The 21,809-nt window shown below is 38.5% G+C and overlaps 3 protein-coding genes and 1 pseudogene across 3 annotated transcripts; 2 read left to right on the top strand and 2 right to left on the bottom strand.

Moving 5' to 3' along the window:
• LOC141911573 (uncharacterized) overlaps window positions 1-9,685 on the top strand; it is an 80,389-nt pseudogene extending 70,704 nt beyond the window's left edge.
• A 3,649-nt stretch (window positions 9,686-13,334) lies between these two features.
• Window positions 13,335-14,006, bottom strand: LOC141911572 (uncharacterized). Its single transcript, XM_074802559.1, has 2 exons — window positions 13,944-14,006; window positions 13,335-13,853 (listed from the first exon to the last, which is right to left on the bottom strand). Exons 1-2 carry the CDS (start codon window positions 14,004-14,006, stop codon window positions 13,335-13,337), a joined length of 582 nt encoding a protein of 193 aa, XP_074658660.1.
• Window positions 14,007-18,017: 4,011 nt separating this feature from the next.
• Window positions 18,018-18,781, bottom strand: LOC141911571 (uncharacterized). Its single transcript, XM_074802558.1, has 3 exons — window positions 18,608-18,781; window positions 18,187-18,410; window positions 18,018-18,029 (listed from the first exon to the last, which is right to left on the bottom strand). The coding sequence occupies exons 1-3, from the start codon at window positions 18,732-18,734 to the stop codon at window positions 18,018-18,020; spliced, it is 363 nt and encodes a 120-aa protein (XP_074658659.1). The 5' UTR covers window positions 18,735-18,781.
• Window positions 18,782-19,902: 1,121 nt separating this feature from the next.
• LOC141911570 (uncharacterized) lies at window positions 19,903-21,066 on the top strand. The gene is made up of 2 exons (XM_074802557.1): window positions 19,903-19,999; window positions 20,246-21,066. The coding sequence occupies exons 1-2, from the start codon at window positions 19,903-19,905 to the stop codon at window positions 21,064-21,066; spliced, it is 918 nt and encodes a 305-aa protein (XP_074658658.1).
• The last annotated feature ends 743 nt before the right edge of the window (window positions 21,067-21,809 follow it).

Here is a 21,809-nt window from a genome sequence, read left to right as displayed (position 1 = left end):
TTCAACTATGAACAAAAAATGATCGAAATAAAAGCTGAGTTAATAGAATCAGCACCAGAGTGTATAGCTTATTTCAATAAACTGGAACCGCGACTAAAGCAGTATGTGTGCATTCCGTCAGTCGAGAAAAAAGTCCATTCAATCGGTTGGACCAACCACAATTGCGAGACAATTAACAGCATTATACAACTTTCAACTAAATGGAAGATATTGAATTTGCATAAATTGGTGAAGCAGAGCTATACACAATCAAGGAAACTTCGAAATTGTATTAAAGTTGAAAAGCTATGTTAACTGTCAGCCATGCCATTTGGACTCACAAACTGACGATAAAAACAAACTATTTTCAGAGAAGTTCATGAAAGCGACGATAAGGCCAACAAAACGAATCAATACAATGACATCAACAGATCTGCTGACTGTTCCTAAAACCGGAAATATTGCCAAAAAACCAGGTCAGAGGAAGTGCGTAAGAAGTAAAAGAACAGCTTATCGAAAAATTCAAACAGTTGGAAATTGAGGTTTTTTAAAGGACATGTGACAACTTTTCATAAGAACCCCAGTTTTTAGTCACATATCGTTGGTCTATGGTCAATTTCTCATAGGGATTGCAATCTCAATTGAAAATTGAATGAATTCGATTAAAAAGGTATTTCAATAGCGAATTCTTCCATTCCGTCATGTACTGTTTCCATTTACCGGATATGACGTCAGCGCCAGAAGAGCGGCGCCAGCTGTAATACACAGATACATGCCATTCAAATATGTCGGATAGTCACAGTGATCTTTCTACGGACGATGAATCGAATAATAGTAAATATGCCGTTGAAAATGACCAAGAAGATCAAGAAACTGACTCTTCTAGTGACGAAGAGGTCATTAACCCGTATTTACATGAGCCGTTGGCTGAAGAAAATGAGCAAATTGAAGGAGAACGACCAGACAATCGGCCGGATGGGGAGTATAGACTTCAACCATACAATCTCGAACAATGGTGAGTTATTCATCAAGATCGTTGCCGGTAAATAACCATTGTTGTTTAGTACAAAAGCACTCAAATAGCATATTATTCGTCAAGCTTTCGCAAATCCTGGAAGTGCATGGGCCAAAAACTCGATGAATAATAAATATGCTATTTCTCATTTGGAAAAATTCAAGTGAAATTCAATTAAATTTTAGTAAGCATAGAAAACTAAATTGCGATAGCCCGCAGTAAAGGGGGGCTGATCTGAGTGTAGCTACGACCGTCGTGCGACAGTTTTTCACCATCGGCGACTCAGTCGCAGAAGTTGAACATGTTCTACTTCTACGACGCGACGGAACCAGTCGCCGACTCGTCATCGTCGATGTGTGCGTTTCTACGATCGGTTGCCGACTGCGCTATAAATTTTAGCCAATCAGAGCGGCGAATGAAAAATCAACATGGCGACCTCATGGACGACCGAAGAAGAAAGCCTGATTGTAATGTGGGAAGAGAGACCATGCCTCTATAAAATATCATCAAAAGAGTACTCCGATAGGGACAAAAAAAGAAAGGCAATAGATGAAATGGCTAAAGAGCTCAATAGATCTGGTAAGAAGCAGTTAAAAACGCAACTTAAACGATTAAAACACGAAAGCTCGTCGCGTTACTGCGTGGTTGGGTTCGAATCCCGCTTATAGTAACATTTTATTTCTGTGATTTTCTTGGAATAAATGACTTATTATTTGGGGTATTCGGATAATTCCTTATTAAAAAATATGAAAGAAATAGATTTTAGTAAATTCAGTACATTTTTCTGTCAAAATCATATTTATTCGTTCGTAATAAAAAATTTCATTAGCCTAGGAAAGAGAAATGCCTATTTGCACATACATTAATGTTTGATCAACAATAAAAAGCTTTTAACTTTTTTTTAAATATTTCGATATACATGTCTTCTGAATGATTTTATGAGCAAACTTAATATTTCCAATTTTTTATTTTCTATTTAGCAAGTGATATAACCGTTCGTATCAAAACACTCAGGACACTATTTGGAAGAGTAATAAAATGCCCAGCATCAGGCTCGGGCAGAAAAGGTAGAACACCAAGACAAGAATGGATTGCTACGCATTTGAGTTTTTTGAGGCCACATATAAAAGGACGAGAAACTGTCAGCACTTTTGAGGTAATAATAATACTATTTATTTTGTCATGCATATATGCAGTATAAATGATATATAAAGTTATAAGGTTATAAAGTTCATATCATCGCATGTTGCCAAGCAACTGCCCCAGCAGCACTGTTCAAGTAGTCCATCAACTTATTTCTCTTTTCCTTTGGTTGAGTACCAGCATAGTTGCTGTGTGGAATTCCACATGACATTAAGTTTGGTTCCACCCTCATACCTTCATCCAGTTCCAAGCCGTCTACACCACTGTTATAGATTATATCGGCACGTGACCTCAGAAAATTATGCAGGGCACACGAGGCAAGCACCAAAATTTCTGCCTTCTCCGGACTAAGTGGTATCCGACTTAGGAAAACCCTAAATTTTGATGACATTATTCCAAACGCATTTTCAACTACCCGGCGGGCTCTTGAAAGACGATAGTAAAAAATTCTTAGTTCAGTTGTCATGTTTCGAAACGGAAACGGTTTCATCAAATCGTCCCTCAGGGGAAATGCATCGTCGCCAACAATGTGGTAGGACATCATAATGTCCGAATCTGGCAAACATTCTGGTTCCGGAATGTTTGCCAGTCTTTGATTAAGGGCCTGCAGTAAACTGCATCCTGCAAAAACCCCTCCATCTGATACCCTTCCATTACATCCAACATCGACGTAAATAAACTTGTAGTCAGCATCAACAAGTGCCATTTGAACAATGCTGAAAAAGTTCTTATAGTTGAAGTATGTTGAGCCCGAGTTATTTGGAGCTCTTAACGCTATATGTTTTCCATCGATTGCTCCAAATGTATGTGGGAAATTCCATTTATCATTGAACGTCGTTGCAATTTTTTTCCATTCCTCTGGTGTTTCTGGCATCTGAAAATTGAAAATAAAAATCAATTTGTAATTTTTTTTTTTAAATTCTTTTCTAGCTCAATAATAGCCAAGAAATTGAAAATATTGATCCCAATGTTGAAGAAGAGATCGATGAAGGTGCCAGCAGTTCAAGTGACAATGATGATGATGCTCAATCTGAAAATTCAATTCTGGACTCCGCTAAAAAGCCCAAGGCTCCGGACCAATCCAAAAGGAAACATGCCGATACCGAAGATGATCTGTTAGAAACATCAGTTCTGGAGCCAGCTAAAAAGCATAGGAACAATCCAGGTCCAACCAAAAGAAAATCGGCTGAATCTCAAAAAACTACAACTAGCCTTTTGGAGACAATCGCCAATGCAATGGATAGGCCCATTGAATATCCGGAGATTCCTTCAGAAGATGAGATGGATATTTTTGGGAGATTAATTGCTAGCAAACTGAGAAAAATAACAAATGTCCGTATACGCTATGAAGCTACAAACAAAATAAATCAAGCTCTGGGAGAAGCTGAATTGGCAAACATGGAAGCACCAAAGTACCCATCAGCTCAACACCAGCCTGATCGGTACCAGGCTCGAAATGAGGGTGCATCCTACATGCAAATGCTGGCAGAGCCATCATATTCTCAAAACTGGTATTAGGTGTTTAGGTATAATAGTAAATACAAATGTATTTGACTCTAACTTACTTTTAGATAGTCATCTTTCAATACTTCATAAATTGCTCGACACGTCTCGGGAACAATTTCACCTATTGTCGTGGCTCCAAGCCGAAAGGAATACGATAGACTTTTATAGGATTCTCCTGAAAATATGTGTTATGTAATGGTTTAAGTATTACCAATACTGTTGTACATCTAAACTATAGCAGAGCAACAGTACAGTAGTATATTTTTAGCATCAATAGTATTGACAATCAGTATTAATGTAAACTTTGCAACAATAAATTTTGATATTCACTTTAAAAAAATTGTGTTGTCTTACCTGTGGCCAGATACCTTTAAGTAACTGCAAGCCTTTCTGCAGGTGGAACTGGCTTTCGGAAATTTGTGGTTTGCCGGCTGATTCTGCCAGAAACAAGATCAGTCAGGTGTTCAAAATTTTCAACAGACATTCTGAAGAAGTTTTGAAACGACTCCTGGTCTTGCAAGTTCAACTCCCTCATTAAATTGCAAAAAACACCTTGTTGGTCGTGACGATGAAGCCAATCCTTCTTCCAAATTCTTTTTTTTTGCTTCTCTTCTAAGCCTAGAGAGACAGCTAACGCGACTGCTGTAGCTGCCTGTCTACGACGTCTTTGAATCATGTTGATATAAAGCCTTTGTTGACAAATCTAAAAATTATGAATATAAAATCAAATAGAATCATAAACAAAAATTTGAATCCCTAGAGGTAATTTAAATTGCTTTCTCACTATAATTTCGCTAATTAGATGGAGAGATTATGGAATAATTAGGCATATTTTATATTTTTATGGGGAAAATTTGTGTGCGCGTACCTGCATTCTGTGTGGCGCCATTTTGAACGAGTCACATGATCCATTCGCGAGGACGTTACAAGTCGGTGTATCGGTGTCGATGTGAGCGCGCTCGCGTTCAATCGTACGACCGATAGCAACTGGTCGGCGATAATTGCTGAATTAGATCTGAGTGCAATCTACGATAGTCGCCGACAGTTGAGTTGCGTCGCAAGGTCGATCTGAGCCGGGCTTAAAGAATGTAAGTATATCTTCTTTTTGGAGTAGCTACACGCGATGTATAAAACATGATATAAATAATGCTGATGGGCCCTGGGGGATTCACATATATCCAAAAGATCAAGCTAATTGATCAAAGCATCTTCAAAATTTCCCTCAAAAAGTTCAAAAATGTGTAAAAAGTGCTGATTTTGGCGAACAACAATGGCTGCCAGTCGGCCATCTTGATTCTGACAGGGCCAGTTTTTGGGCTGAAGATGGGTCTAGGGTAGATACATGTGTAACCCAAATATCATGACGTTACCTTGAAGCGTCTTCAAAACTTCCCAAAATAACTGGATTCCGTCTACGGACGGACGAAAAGTGAACGCAATAGCCCACTGGGACTAAAGTCCCAAGTGGGCTAAAAATGAACCTCATCAACCTTTGAGGTGACGGTTAACTGATACCATACTTTCATAGGCCTTATGAAACGTATAGTTCATAGTATATATTCTGTAAATTACTGTAAACAAAAGGTTAATTGGTTTCAAATTGCATAAAAATTTTACTTAATTCCAATGGCTTAAAGATTTATTTTCAAACAACAATTTCTAAGCGATTTATTTTAGAACAAAAATGTTAAGAAAATTGGAATTTGGTATTTAAATGACATGAAGAACTGATTTGAAATATAATTCATGCTGATAACAATTAAATATATACTTATTGTACACTCAAAGCCAAGGTTTATTGAATATTTCTAATATGAATATTTTGATTTCCCTCATTAAAAAGCAACATTTTTCTTTACAATTGCAAACATCCTAAATTGTGTATTTTCTTATTTTTTTGCAGATGTGAGGATGCTAGAGCATTTGGCATCAAGACAGATTGACATCAAGATTGATAAGGGAAAATGGTATGAAAAGAAGATGCTAGAACAAAACAAATCAGCAAATACGACAATTAAGCCTACACTCATACCGATAACTGGCTGTAGTGAGTTCAAGCCAGAGTCACTACCTCAATTATTCAACTATAGACACGTTTATTACTGGCTAGTTAAATCCCGCCCATCATTTTCCAGTGCAGTCGACGATGACAGTGACCAGGACCAACTTCATCCGCGTCACCGGTCACACTCACAGTAGCTAGTACGCCCAGTCCTAGACCAAGCAGAGCCATCGAGAAAAGAGATCATGTAAAGGTAGGTTGATACACAATTAAAATTAGGTAATTCATTTTCCAAATTGAATCCCATTTTCTTTCAGCACCATTCGCATTTTTAACTTAATGTTTTTCATCTGTTTTTAGATAGTGAAAGATCTAATTCCAAGTCCAAGAAAAGTAAAAGTTGTGGTTGTGGATAGTTCCATCGAACAACCTTTAGTGCCAACTCCTTCATTGGATAATATTGATGATTTTTCTCTACCTATTAGGAGTATCGGGACAAATACTGGCATGGTTGTAAGTGATTGTATATCCTTATACTCTAATTGTTATTGTCTCACTACCAGTTTTTATAAATCGGATTTCCAGGAACACCGTAATCGGTTAGTGCAATGCAACATCAAGCCTACATCATCATCAAAACGAATTCAGACAGATGGAATAACTTTTAAATTGGATAAGAGTGTTCAATGTGAACTCCTGGAATCTGAAACAGCAAATGATGATTTCCATGACAGTGAAATTGAAAGTGATGATGAACTTGATGATGAATATTACGACCCCACGTGGGATCACAATGATGAAGATTCATCAGAGTAAGTCTCCATATAATATTTCATTGCAAAATTGAGCATTTGGAGTAAATGTTTCTATGGTCTATGTCAAATGAATAACATATTGCTATTCATATACTAGGGGTCCAGGGACACCATGCCCACTTGGGAAGTGGTTTCAAATGCTCAACAATCTAACAATTTCAACATTCAACGCCCCCTGGTGACCATTTACAAAAACCAATGACCTTGAAACTCACCACAATCATAGAACATGTCAGCAGCTACGATTTTGTAATTGATTGTGATTACAAAATATGCCTCGTTACCAATTTAATATGGAAATACTAAGTCATTCTACTATTCAACGCCTCCTGAAGACCATATTCAAAACCCAATGACCTCGAAACTCACCACAATCATAGAACATGTCATGAACTACAACTTTGCAATTGATCATGGTAACAAAACATGCCTAGGTAGCAATATAATAAGGAAATACTAAGTTATTCTACTATTCAACGCCCCCTGGTGACCTTATAGAATAACTAATGTCCTTAAAACTCGCAACAATCATAGATGATGTCATGAGCTACTACTTTCCAATTGATTGTGGTTACAAAATATGCATAGGTACGAATATAATAAAGAAATGCTAAGATATTGTATTATTCAACGCCCCCTGGTGGCCATATACGAAATCCAATTACCTTGAAACTCACCACAATCATAGAACACGTCATGAGCTACAACTTTCTAATTGATTGTGGTATCAAAATACGCTTAGGTATTAATATAATGTGGAAAAACTTTTTCCCACTTACGAATGAGTACTGGTGACACCAAGATGGCCGCCAATTGCGTCATAATTGGCTGATGAAAAATACCTGTCTCAGGTATAAAACATCCCTTTCCAAAGAATACCCATCACAAATTGTAATGAGAAATGGCAAACCAGTAGGAAGCTACAGGACTCAGAATTCGGGACAAAGTTAACATTTTTGGGCAAAAGGTCATAGGACGGCCATCTTGAGTCCGACCGACCCAATTTTTGTTATGTTGATGGGCCCAGGGGGGATTCACATATATCCGAAAGATTAAGGTAATTGATCAAAGCGTCTTCAAAATTTCCCTCAAAAAGTTCAGAAATGTGTAAAAAGTGCTGATTTTGGCGAACAACAATGGCTGTTCGCCAAAACATGTGTAACCCAAATATCAAGACATTACCTTGAAGCGTCTTCAAAACTTCCCAAAATAACTGGATTCCGTCTACAGACGAACGACGGACGAAAAGTGAACGCAATAGCCCGCTGGGACTAAAGTCCCAAGTGGGCTAATAACACACGGAAACCCTTTAGAGATCAAGTATATTTTTCAGTGTGAAACCCTACAAAATTAATCAAATGGTTTGAATTTTATTCTTATTTTCTACAGCTGTGAAGATGTCGATACCAGTGAATTACCCCATGTCAATACAGGTGCAAATTTAGATGATCCGCAAAATGAAAGAAAATTCATTTGTTTTGAATCGGCTATTGTTTCGTTACTGTCAGTATGTCAAAAATGCCTTTCCCCATGCAAGATTACGAAGCATTGCATGACAGGATCTTCGGTGACATATGAAACGCATTTTGGGTGTGGTCCTCCCAGCCAAGACATCAGAAAATGCCCATTGGAAATTTGTTGATTGCAGCCGGTGTATTTTTTGGGGCATTGAGCCCTACCAAATTTGTTAATTTCTGTAAGAACTTAGGACTGTCTATGTTCGGTGTTCGTCATTACTTCAAATTACAGTCAAGTTATCTGTGTATGGCAGTTGATAATGTGTGGAAATCGAGTCAGAAACAATTGATCGACGAGAGAAAAACTGCCGAGAATAAATTGATTTTAGGTTGAGATGGAAGGTGTGACTCGAGTGGACACACAACCAAATATGGCTCATATTCTTTAATGGACATGGTTGACTCAAAGATTCTTGACTTCCAGCTAGTACAGGTAGTGCATAGATCATTATTCTCATGAGTCAGTTTTTAGATTTTGCATCTAATGTAAGGTGGCACTGGTAACATTCTATGTGACTAGATGTATTGAATCGGCACTTTCATTTGTGATGTTTTAAAGAAAATCAATACATTTTTTTCAGAGCAACGAAGTTACTAGTTCGAACGTGATGGAGTTGGAAGGTTTCAAATGATCCTTAGACTTTCTGCAAACTTGAAATTGATCAAATAACAACAGATGGGCACCAGCAGATAAAGAAGTATAAGCAAAACCACCCTACTATACAACATTCGTTTGATGGCTGGCACTTAGCAAAAGGTAATCTTCTGATGTCATCAATAATAAATTCTGACATTCACATAAATCACTGGTGATGAGAATTGCTAATCATCGAAATCAGCTGTTATAAATTAGATTCGAACTGACATATGTTGAATACTGTTTATCAAAATTTCATACCTTTTTCAGTTTTCAAAAAAGTTGAAAAAAAAAGGCTAAAACCAAAAAGTTTGCTATCCTGAAGGATTGGTCGAAAGCCTTGAGCAACCACATGTATTGGGTTGCTGGAAGCAGTGGAGGCGATGCTGAGTTGGTAGTTGACAAATGGAAGTCAATAATTAATCACGTTGTTGACGTACACGAACATGACAGTGACAAGTTCGAAACTTGCGCGCATGGAGATTTAGAGACAAGAAACTGGATGAAGAAAGGTAAGATCAAAATACAGGTCGAGACAGTGATATTTCCATTTTGAATGATTTTCTTTTTTCAAATCTCCCCTCATACATGACATATTTGATTTTTAGGTTCTGCTGCCCATTAAGTTTTGAAGAATATAGTCCTGGCGAAAGGTCTTCTTGCAGATATCGGGAAGATATCACCAGCTGCGCAAACTTCAAGTATTGAGTCGTATCATTGCCTGGTCGTACGCTTTGCACCAAAGGATCAGCATTATTTCTTTGATTCCATGAATGCAAGGTAATTTAGATAAAATAAATGCATCTCAAATGCTTCTGAATTCTAGTTATTTTAATCACTGATGATACTCTTTTTTGTCTATGTTTGAATAGCTGGTTTTTCATTAATTTTTCAACTAACTTTATCTAACTGTTTTCATTGTTCCTTTTCATTTGTAGACTTCAACTATCAGCATTACACTTCAATGAAAAAAGCAATCGTGAACAGGCAGTCACCATAAATGGAAGTGAACAGTTTCAGCTGTATTTCTTTAAACATAAAGATGACGCAGCAGTGGCTAAACAAGTTTAAGTTCCTATGACATTTAGTAAGTTCGAGAATCATAGGGAAGCTTTTAGATACATATAATATGGTATAACAAAAGTTATATTTCATTATTTCTCACTTAAGACTATGTCTCTCAGTGCTACAGTAAAGTTTGGCATGTGCGAAAACAATGCACAATTTCAGAGGCATCTGAGACATGGAAGAGGATTACCCCGAACTTGGAAAATTTAGCACATCAATACAACCGGTCCGATATCACTAAGGAAGAAGTAATCCTGACACACATAAGCAGATTCCAACTGCCAGTGAAATCACCTTGTGAGGGAAGAAAACGGAATGCAACAACAGTTGAATCACCTACACCGAAACGTCCATGCCGAAAGAAATGAACTGAACTCTAAAAAACCTTCGTCACTACTTCTACTACTATTGTCAGATGAACTTGATTCAATGCCAGCTTTGTTGTCAGAATTAGGTCTTTTCACTGGTTCAAACATGTATGGTTGAACGATAACCACACTCAACCGTGGTGAACGGATAATAAGATAAAATCCCACAATTTACAGATTAAAAGAATTTAAAAACCAGAATTTGTAAATTGTGGGATTTTATCTTATTATTTAAGGTTGGATATTATTATCCTCCTGAATTAACTCCAAATCACTGAACCCGTTGTCGGGCATTTGAGGTCCTTTGTTAAGAACATTTACAATGACAATAGTAGGAGAATGGCACTCTCAGTTGTTTAGCACCAATCACGTCATAATCCACGCCATCTTCCGTTTGAAATTGGGAACTAACACAGCTATTTTTAGCAGAAAATCGGTGGCTTGAAGACAAGATCTAAAAGCATTTTCTTTTATGATACACTTATTTTTCACACATAAAATTCATATTTTCATGAATATCAAACATATACCTAACATATGATAGAGAAACTATGGGATGTCAGGATGATGGCATGTGCTCTTTAACGTCGAGTGTGGTACAACTCGAAGACGTGACTTTCACCACGCCTTTGGTCTCCAAATAGTCCTAAAGAAGTTCAAACACAGCGCACGCATGGGCCCTCAGGTCATACAGGTTGATTTTTCCTCCCTTTCGACCAAAGTTACTGATTCCCGGTCGACTATCACCACTTATCTACTCGTACATGTTGTCAGTGGAGAGTCATCCTAGGCAAGACTGTAATGCATGGGGATGGTTTAGTCACCCTTTGCTGCATATATTGAGTCCAATATTGAGTGTCTTAACCTTCCATCAGACATCACAGCCAAAGATTCGAAACTCGAAATCAAATGTCATGAATTTGCTTACCTCAGAATAGAAATGTTTCTCCTATTCTCAATGAATTGACTCTACTTAGCAACTTGCCTACCCCAGACAAAAATGCCTGGTCTCACGAATTCTGATGTAAGCAAGTTCTCTGCAATGTCTCCAAGAATGCAAGGCACGAGGCTTGTCGGTAAACCGATTCTGTGAGAAAACTGTGAGATATAAACATTCTCACGCTGTACTGAAACGCAAACCCGATGTGTTCTTGACAACAGAAGTTATATGATCACTATAGTGGCAATAAAATCAGTTATATGAATGCAGCCAATAAGTTAAGTTGTCTTTCTTCTACCGGCTTTACTGAAGCTTTGTCCTGGTCCCATCTCGAGAATTTCTACATTGGTGCAGTGACCAGGATGTCCAGTGTGTAAAAAAAACACGAGGCAGTATCGATTGAACAGATGAAATTAAGAAGTGCAACATCTAGTAAATCGAACACAATTCGTGAATGTGTACTGAGACCCAGGAAGAGTGCATGCAGTGATTTTGAAGCCGGAATAGTGACGGACTAGTAGCACCAAATGATGCCAAAATCAAGCAAACAGAAGCAACTCTTCACGAATTGAAAGAGGCTATCGAAAATATTCTCTAATTTAAAGACAGCAAGCCTGTAAATAATTTTTTTGCCAGTGCCTGTCACATGTCAGGCACCAACTATAATGCTGCCTGACATTAATGAGTTGGTTCCTGCCATTTACATGTCAGGCACCAACTGTATGGTGCCTGACAATGATTTTGGTGCCGTCAAAATCAAGAAAAGTGGTCGATATTTATTTGAGGTCATTATTTACTACCAATTATAATCTATTTTGAACTATTTTATTTTTACTTTGATTGTTTCATCACTGCACAGCGGCAATGGTATACATTTATATAACGAGCGAGTTCATCGTACTACCACGTGTCAGTTCATACATTAGTATATATGCAAATCAGCAGTGAGCCGCGTACTGCGTGTATGGCTGTGTGTATAGTAATCAGCTGAGTGAGAGCACAGTCATTCGGCGATGATAGTATACACAGCATTCTCACACATCGGCGGGCGCTATTGTCAGCCTCTTAGATCGTCAATTAAGTTGAACTAATTGACAAATCAGTGAATTAAAATCTCTGATGAATGGCTTCAGCTTATTGGGCGAAGCTTAATGAAATCCATGTATTTTAGGCTAAAAAAATGCCCTCGGCTTATTGGCCAAGTCAGCTTATTGGCCAGAAAATACGGTAGCGCGATTTCACCGCAATAAGCAACGGAATTGATCAGAAGACAACTGGCGCGATTTATCGCAATAAACATCGGAATTAATTGATCGGTGATAGGAAACGGCGCTATTTATTTTCATATGGGTTCAAAAAAGCTAAAACTATTAGAACCATGAAAATTTTCGTGCCGGTCAGCGTGACAGGCATGAGCGATTTTGCAACGGACATCGTAGCGTTTTGAGCCGGCCAATGTCCGTGACCGGCCGCTTATTTACAGCCTTGGACAGGTTAGCAGAACAATATGCCACAGCAAAATTTTGAAGCACTGTACTAGAGGGCATTGTTTTTATTTCCTTGTAAGGGAAACCATAGACATTCTGTGAAAATGACACTGAATAAAAGCCGAAAATGACTTTGTATTGTGCTGTCCCATTGTATCCTAATCTGCATAAATTTCCTAAGATGGGTTTTAGGTGAAATCACTGATTCGAATGGTGACCGTACCTACACTGTGCGTGGTGTAAACGGTGGCGTGTATCGCTGAAACCGTGTGCATGTCCGCCCAACCTGTGTCAAACCCCGTCTGCTAGTCAGTGATCCTAGCGGAATTATTCGAACGTTAGGTCCGTTCATATTAATACAATATATTTATTTTTACGATATATTTAACAGAATATATGATGTTTATTTCTGCTCGGCTATCACTACCACGTAGCATACAGTACACGTATACAGAATCCCGTTTTCAGTAATACACGGATTGGGTTACAGCAAACTAGGAATATGAATATGAACTAACTTCATCAACATCCCCTTTTCCTAAGATACTATGACCCATGAAAACTATCAAAATACAAATCTCTAATTCTAAATCAAATTAATCAAACTTATGATTGTCTTCTTATCATAACACAATTTCTCAGATACGGAGGAGTGAGCACCACGGCTAGTGTCACCTGCTTTCAATTGTGTTTCGGAACTATCGAATGTTCGAATAATACGGTTTCGCTAGGATCACCGACTAGCAGACAGGGTTTGACACAGGTTGGAGGGATATGCACACGGTTTCTGCGATACACGCCACCGTTTACACCACGCACAGTGTAGGTACGGTCACCATTCAAATCAGAGATTTCAATTAAAACCCATCTTTTTCCCTTCTATGCTCGAAACACACTATTTGACCCACTCCGAGAGGGCGGATATTGCAAGCGCTTTTCTCATGGTGACGTTTTAAGGTTGCTTTACGCTTAACTCGCTTCTCTGCAGCGCGCAAATCCCAGGTTCCATCGGCGTTTCGCCACAAAGATGGAAGCAACGAACCAGTACCACGACCGGATAACATCTGCGCAGGACTAAGCTCGGTGTCCTGCCTTGGAGTGTTATGCTGCTCCAAGAGAGCGAGAGATTGGTCAGTACCATCCCTGAGCGCTTTCAGCATCATGTGTTTCATCACTTTCACAGCAGCCTCGGCTTTTCCGTTGGCTGAGTGATGACCGGGTGAGGACATAACGTGAATGAATCCCCACTGTCGCGCAAATTTTGCAAATTCCGACGCAATAAATTGCGGACCCGGATTGGACACAATGCATTTCGGAATACCGAATCTGGCGAAATGCTTCTTTAATTTCTCAATGACCGCTGAATTTGTCGTTGACTACATGCGATCTACCTCAATGAAATTTGAGTGATAGTCGATCGAGACTAAAAAGTTTCTCCCTTTCACCTCAAATAGGTCTACGCCTACTTTGTCCCATGGTTGACCATCCGCATGTTGTTTCAGAAATTCTTTACGATTACGCGGACGCATCTCTTGGCACAACTCACAAACTGTCGTTGAGCTGCTTTATGTCATGCGCTATACCGTATTTCGTGCACGACGCAACATACTTTGGTATCCGAGATGTGCGGAATGAAGGCGACGCTTCATATTGGAACGGAGTGCAACCGGAATCAACACGGCTTCACCTTTTATGATGACACCCGATCTATCGGTACTCATTATGTCACGCATATCATAATACGGTTTCGCGCAATCTGGCACGAGGTCACAAATTCAGATGCAATAGAGCATGGTGAAGGGATAATTAGTAAAATTATAACAAACTCCATCTAAATCTTACTGGAGGTATTGATTACGAAAAATTAAAACAAGAGCCCCAAGGGGCATAATGGTCAGCCTGTCAGCTTTACACAAAATGGCAAGTGATGCTTTCTGTGGGTTATATTTGTAAAAATACACACCAAGCTCAGAGACAATATCTATAATTTACACAGTACAATCGTCTTTTCCACAAGGGCTGAACACAAAAGGTTTTTGAACCCAGTATCCTGGTAAAACACTTTTCATATATAGTACCTAAAATGACATCATATAAAAACCTAGGATACTGGGGTAAAACACCTTTTGTGTCAAGCCCCTGTGATCGTTTCTCTTGGTCTTATTGATATGAATGCTGAATAGAATTGAATTGGATTTTCTGAAAGTTGCTAAATAAAACAAAATTGAATTGGATTTTATTTTTTTGGCAGAATAAAATTTGATCGAATTTGTAGTTTGAGCACATGGCTTGGTAGAATGTATGCTCAGTTCAACAATAGAAATGAAATTTATGAGGTTTTTCAATACGCGTTTTTGACAAATAGATTTTTTTCATATACGCCAGCTAGTGAAAACATGCGAGTTGTTATAGCTTAAAGCTCCTAAGCAGTTTTTTTTTTAGTACATATACAGCTGAAATTTATTCGAACATCTCTGTCTTTAAAGAGCCAGATCTTTAGGAGTGTAGTGGGTTTGATTGTATGCAAGCGCCATCTATCGTTGTAAGGTATCATTTATAATAAATTGTATGAATTATGAAAATGTTCATTATTTCATTATTTTTCATAGTTTATGTACTAACATTCGAAAAATGCAGATAATGCACAAAACAGATGAAAGTCATCAATAAAATGTTTTTTTAATCGATATTTAAGTTGACGATTGCCTTTAGAAGTTTGGATTGCAAATTTAGGAATTATTATCGGGTGTAACTGCCTCCTGAGCTAACATATTTTGACAGCCGAGCTATAACTAGCGCCATCTATTGAACATAAATTGAAACACTAGCCAAATTCTAATCTTAATGCTACCATAAATCATGCCTTTTATGTCTAGTCTCTGGTTGCTTGTAATAAGGCTAATATTTTTTACATTTTCCAAGTCTCTGAACAGGCAATAGTCCTATTGATAACTACGATACTTTTTTTGTAAACATTTGGAGACCTAGGAAGAATACTATGGCATGGATATGCTGTCAAAATGAAATATCAAATTTACCCGTCAAACTTTCATTTTCTACCCGTCAAACTTTCATTTTTTACCAGTCAAAAACTAAATATTGAATTTTCTCATCAACTCATCATAAAATGCTCATCAAAACATTCGTACGTGAATGTGGTTCTTTTCGAATTGCTGTACGATTTCTTGCTATGAAAAATTTAATCAAGCATTGACCGTGGCGTCCGTCACTTAGATTTCATCTATTACATATTAACCCAATCAAACGATATCCACTGAACAAGGTATAATATGAACAAGGTATAATGAACAAGGCCCTACGTTCACTTATTTTCATTCTGGATTATTAACACATGATGGATGGATGTTTTGCTTAATTTCATCAGTTCAGGCACTTCTGAATCCTTTTGTTCAATGGCAGCTCGATTTGGTGTGTCAAAAAGGATGGTAGGCCCTACGTAAGCCGGTTGTGAAAGCAATGATGAGTCAAATGCCAGGAGAGCATGTTAATAGGGATTTCAGGTCACGTGATCAAAATGTGTCATAATTAGCGTTTTCCTCGCTTCAAATTTTTATTCACTCACAAAAAACGCATTTTATATCCGATTGAAACCAAACTTGCTCAGTATGCTCAATTTACCAGTTATTTGTTGTGGTGTAAATTTCATGAGTGTATCTTGCGTAGTTACAGACGAATAAATCGTAGTTCAGCGCGCATCGCCGGATTTCTAGGAAACAAAATGGCGGCCATGTTTGAACATGCATTTTTCAATCACGTGAAAACCACATGCAATTTTTCAGGTCAAATCCGCAAGCCCACTGCTGATTGGCTGATTATTTGACCTCGGGACATTTTAAAAACATTTCTCGGCTATAACGTAGTGATGCGTACTTTTTTGCCCGGCCGTGTTTTTGCTATTTTCAAGCGATGAACGTATTTCAAAGCTTCAATATTCGAAAATTATAATAATTGACAAAAAGTACACCCATACGTTTCAAAATTGAATACTTTATTAATCATTTTCTGTAATTACTTTTATGATTGATTTAGTAGTCTTTCGCGGATTTTGACCTAAAGTTGGCGAGGTGCTTAAAATTGTTTACATCCAGGTCACTTCCGGCTCCACACCGGCTGCCAGATGATCAATTAAAACACTTCCTGGTTCGTTTTTGCTACTCAAAATGGCAAATTAGCAACTAAAACGACAATGTTACTCATTAAATTCATTCTTTATTAAGAAATCGGCCAAGTATAAGTAAAATAATGGCTATCGAATGGCAAATTTTTTAGTATTTTCCACCAGAATCCAGGCCTTGTCTTTCTCAAATTTTTTTCCCCACCAAAAATTTACTTTTCCCAATCTCCTTTGCCTAATAAGTTGAAATATTCGTCTTCACTATTAAAGGAAATGCTAGGATAGCTCCTGAAATGAATATTTACTTATTTGTCTTTCTTTTTTTGACTCGAGGCCTCCTAGTATGCATGCGCAGTGGTTTCCGCCGCATCAATACGGTCACAGGCAAAAGCGAAGCCGTTTCATCCCTTGTTATTTTAATAAAGTAAGGCGTCGTGCCCGCTGATACTGATCCTTAACAGCCAATTGTTTATCGAAACTCTATAGTGGATAAATGAACAACATCAACAAGGGTGCGATTTAAGAATAGGGGACTATAGCGCGGGTGGTAGCTCCCGTAAATTGTCCATAGATGGTACCTGGCGATACTTAGCAATCCAAAAGGGACTGGTGGATAGATGGCGGTGCGACACAAAGCCTACTATACATGATGATAAAGAGAGAACGTGGCTTGTAGGACTGACAGCTCGACAGCTCGACACCTCAACAACTGGCAAAGATATAGAGAGAATGTGGTTTTGGTGTCATGGTATCTGTCATATCTTTTAGGTCGTAGAATTTTGCCACATAAACATCATGGCTTGTACCCGCTGTTGTAAGATGGTTGCTTGTGATTTCTATAGTGTCTGGATGTGGCTTTAGAAATATATCTCTATTCTGACGTCCCACCTTTATTGTAGCATATGTTCCGAAACCGCTTTCTCCGATTTCCTGTAATTTATCTGCAATATACAAACATTTCAAAAATATAAGATCATGAGGTCTTTAATTATGTGTAAACATTGTATTGTTTCTCATTTTAGGAATGTTTGAAGAGAAGGGGACATTATCATAATGGTTATTATATTTGCCTATGGAGTTTGTGATGGTTATGTAGGGTGTGTGTTTCATTTAATTGATAATAGAATTGAGTATGGTGTTCCAAATTTAGCAAAATGGTAAGGGGGCAAAGAATAGAAAAAAATTTTTTGTGCGTAATGCAGTGAATAGTGGTCCTTAAGTACATTACTTACATTTGATTTGTTGCTGTAAGCTACCCGCTATCCGTAGTTGTACCATTCGTGTTGTTATCATAGGTCCGGGAAGATTGCATATGGCTTTCAGAATCCTCTGATTCCAATTAGGTGTTGCCCGAATGTTGAGAGCTGCATCTTGCATTATAGTCTGAATTGCCTGTAACATATAATCATAATGTTGACTGAAAGCAAATGTTTAGGATTAATTGTCTTTTTCAGATTGTTATGTCAGTGAATAAACCAGTAAAATCAGGAGATAGGTCGTATAGGGTAAGTGACCCCTGATCGAATTGCATAAAAGTAGATGTTTAAATTCAAAAGGCTGTCGGCGTTACTTACATCCATGAACAGTGCCTTTTGTTTATTCATTGTGAAAAGCAGTCTGGTCGCAGCTTTAAAGCTTCGCTGAGTTATTTCTGTTGGGGGTGGATTATGTGTGGTAAGGAAATAGTGATCTACAATATGGATTATTGTGGCGAGTTTGATGACGTGCTGGGAATCTTTTGTGGACGTTATGGTAATCGGCGTTTCCAGTTGCTGGGTTATCGTTTGTTCTGGTGCATCTGTAAAAAGAATTGGTATACATTAGGCACATGTTCGCCAACAAATGATTGCATACATAGTATATATGTGCGTGGTATGTTTGTCTATTTACAGGAATGGAAGGAAACGTCCAAAGTTTATTTAGATGAGCAAAGCAATGGTTTTCCAATTTTACAGTTTCATGTAAGAATTCGATAATTAAAGGTGTGTACTGTACCTGAATCTGAATCTGTGTTATATTTCTCGGACATGTATTGGGCGAAGTTGCTTGTCATGTTGCGGTACAGTTCGGTGGCGTTCTCATCAAATGTGTAAGTCACTTTATCCTGGTGGTGTGTCAGCATGGCGTCATATATGTTGGACAGTGTTCACGTCATACTGGGCAGCGCTCTGTTCGTTGATGTGGGCATCATGGAATTTTGGTTTCGACACAATGAACAATATTCTATCCATAAAGCCATCTGCCACAGCCGCCAAGTGCATCATTTCGTTCGAGAGCAGAGCTGAACGGGAACGTTCATCGAAATGCCAGTCTTGTTAAAACCCCGAGCGCCTGTACTGAGGACTGATGTGTCACCTTCCCCTCCCCACATTTTGTTGAGGAGGCCCAGTTCGCCCTCACCTTTTGTTTGTTTGCATGTAATTGCTTTCAGTCTTCTTCCCCCTTCGTCAGCTGTTATTAGTCCGTAGCCGTTGGTCTGTTTTTGGTGTTGCTGAATACCTGCTATGCTGTAAGTTTCAAGCTGAAGGTTTAAACCGTATTTATTGTTGAATGCTTTCAGTGCCGGCTTGGTAATGTTGTTATACGCAATTGTTTTTCCTCCACCCGAAACACAAACGGACATGACGTAAGTATTCAATGACGTTTCATTCATTGTAGTTTTTACTGCTACATTTGGCCCCAGCAGTGCAGCAGTGGCAGTTAATATGTTTGCTACTGATATGCCAACATTGCAGTTGAATGCCTGTTCATGTAATTGCAGCCAGTGCAACGTCTCTTCATTGAATATATGTTCCCACGAGAACTTTTCCCTATATGCGGATTTGTAGAGCTTGTTGATACTCTCCTGTTTGAATCTCCTATTCGACATCTTGGTATGTAAGAGGCCCATGCAGAGGTTGAGGGCATCTTTATATGAAGGTGTGTGAAGGTTAATGTTATTAATAGGGGGGGAAAATGTGCAGGAAAATGTGGTCATCATTGTAAGGATATATTAGGTGTGCAGCTGACATCCCTTTTGTTGGTGGCATTTTGGACCAGCTAATGCTGTTGAGGATAATTCTGGAGACAGGGTGTCATGGTGTCATCCCTGATAATAGAATAAGGTTATGTAGGGTAGTCCAAGGTGTGATGGTGTCATCCCTGATAATAGAATTAGGTTATTTAGGATAGTCCAATTGCATTGTTATGTTGATTTGTTGTGTGTGACAATGTCCAGAGATTTGCTGTTTTAGGGTGAAATGTGCATCGTCGTCTAGACAGTAGGTTTGAAATAGTGTGTATTTGTTAAGATGGCCACAGTCGAAGAAATCGAAATGCGGACAGCTGAAGATTTGTTCAAATTATGCATGGATTCTGAGAAGTTATTTCGATGGTGTCAGAAGAATAGTAAGTATTGAAATGATGCACTGAGAATGTAATTGTGAGATAAGTAATCCGTGCGAAATTAGAGTGGTATATGATTCCCCTAAATCATTGTTTGCTTTAGAATATCTTGTTTATGTAGCCATTCAATAGTTTTTGGATATATTCAAATGAAAGAATTTTATTGCAATGGTAATGATTGGACTTTGCCAGAACTGTAATTTATGGTTTTTGCTTGAAACATGAATGACGTTATGTATTTCTGTTTAGAATTGTTAGGTGCTTGTCGTGAGTGTGTGTCTTGTGGCAACGCAATGTACGAAGTGAAGGATAAGTCTCGAATCGACGGCTACATATGGCGATGTCCCAGCTGCAAGTCCAAAAAATCGGTGCGAGCGGACTCGTGGTTTAGTAGCAGCAAACTGAGTATTAGAACCATCCTCAAAGTGACGTACTGGTGGAGCCGGAAAATATCACTGACGAATGTGGCCCATGAATGTGGCCTAAGTTTGCCGACGATTGTGGATTGGTTCAGTTTCTGTCGTGAAGTGTGCGTGGACATGGTAATCACGAAGAGATCTTCCAAAATTGGCGGACCCGGAATAATTGTCGAGATTGACGAATTGAAATTTGGGAAAAGAAAATACCACAAAGGGAAACGGGTGGAGGGGCAATGGGTGTTTGGAGGAGTGGAGAGGGGTCAGCCTCCTGTTCGCTGTTTTCTGGTGTGTGTGCCAGACCGGGGGCGTGACACGCTTTATTCCGTTATCCATGATTGGATTGAGGCAGGGACTGTAATTATCTCAGATTGTTGGTCGTCGTATAAAACGCTAGACGAGGAAGGTTTTGAACACTTTTCCGTCAATCATTCGGTCACTTTCAAGGACCCTGAGACTGGCGCGCATATCAACACAGTGGAAGGCATGTGGCACCTGGCAAAATCCAGCTTACCAAAATTTGGCACCCGTAAGCATATGTACGATTCGTACTTTGGTGAGTTCATGTGGCGTCGATTACATGCTGACACTGACAATTTGTTCATGTCATTTTTGGACGATATTTGTGCATTATATAAATGTGGAACAGATTAAGATACCAGATAAAGATGTGTGAGTGGTGAGTGTGTGTGAATGTATCAGGTCTGATTGCTTATTTAATTTGAGGATTGTGTCAATGGTGTGTTTTATGTAAGTAAATAAAATTATCAGTGCTGAATTTGAAATTGATTAGTTGTTTGTGGTTGTTTCATGAAAATCGGTTTGATTGCTTATTCAATTTGAGGATTGTGTTAATGTAGGCCTATCAGGTTTGATTGCTTATTCAATTTGAGAATTGTGTTAATGTATCAGGTTTGATTGCTTATTTAATTTGAGGATTGTGTTAATGTATCAGGTTTGATTGCTTATTCAATTTGAGGATTGTGTTAATGTATCGGGTTTGATTGATTTTTTTAATTTGAGGATTGTGTTTTATGTAAGTAAATAAAATTATCAGTTATGAATTTGAAATTGTTTAGTTGTTTGTGGTTGTGGTTTCATGAAAATCGGTTTGATTGCATATTTAATTTGAGGACTGTGTTATTCTTATCCGTTTTCCGTTGCGCCCGCTGGACACCCCGCTTTACATGACTTCGTCGGATGGTTTTTGGGGGTAATTTGTGTGACATCATGGTAGACTGGTTACCGGTCTCTACCTTCAGTTATTCGAATAAGTTATTCTGACTGCGAATGAATGTGGCGCAGAATTCGACAGGCGACCAGTCTAACATCATGGCGGACCGTGTTCGTTTATTTGTGGTTTATTGGCGGATTAGTTTGTTGTTATAGTTTCTAAT

This window comes from Tubulanus polymorphus, chromosome 10 (assembly GCF_964204645.1).
Source record: "Tubulanus polymorphus chromosome 10, tnTubPoly1.2, whole genome shotgun sequence".
Taxonomy (NCBI): domain Eukaryota; kingdom Metazoa; phylum Nemertea; class Palaeonemertea; order Tubulaniformes; family Tubulanidae; genus Tubulanus; species Tubulanus polymorphus.
This window is presented reverse-complemented; position numbering and strand designations above follow the sequence as displayed.

What these genes read in the sequence shown, in the direction of transcription:
- LOC141911570 (XM_074802557.1), top strand. Translation starts at nt 19,903, where the DNA reads ATGGCCACAGTCGAAGAAATCGAAATGCGGACAGCTGAAGATTTGTTC. An exon ending in TCGATGGTGTCAGAAGAATA is followed by an intron (nt 20,000 to 20,245) that starts GTAAGTATTGAA and finishes ATTTCTGTTTAG; the next exon opens with AATTGTTAGGTGCTTGTCGT.
- LOC141911572 (XM_074802559.1), bottom strand. Translation starts at nt 14,006, where the DNA reads ATGCGTCCGCGTAATCGTAAAGAATTTCTGAAACAACATGCGGATGGT. An exon ending in ATGGTCAACCATGGGACAAA is followed by an intron (nt 13,854 to 13,943) that starts GTAGGCGTAGAC and finishes GATCGCATGTAG; the next exon opens with TCAACGACAAATTCAGCGGT.
- LOC141911571 (XM_074802558.1), bottom strand. Translation starts at nt 18,734, where the DNA reads ATGCTGACACACCACCAGGATAAAGTGACTTACACATTTGATGAGAAC. An exon ending in TAACACAGATTCAGATTCAG is followed by an intron (nt 18,411 to 18,607) that starts GTACAGTACACA and finishes TTCTTTTTACAG; the next exon opens with ATGCACCAGAACAAACGATA.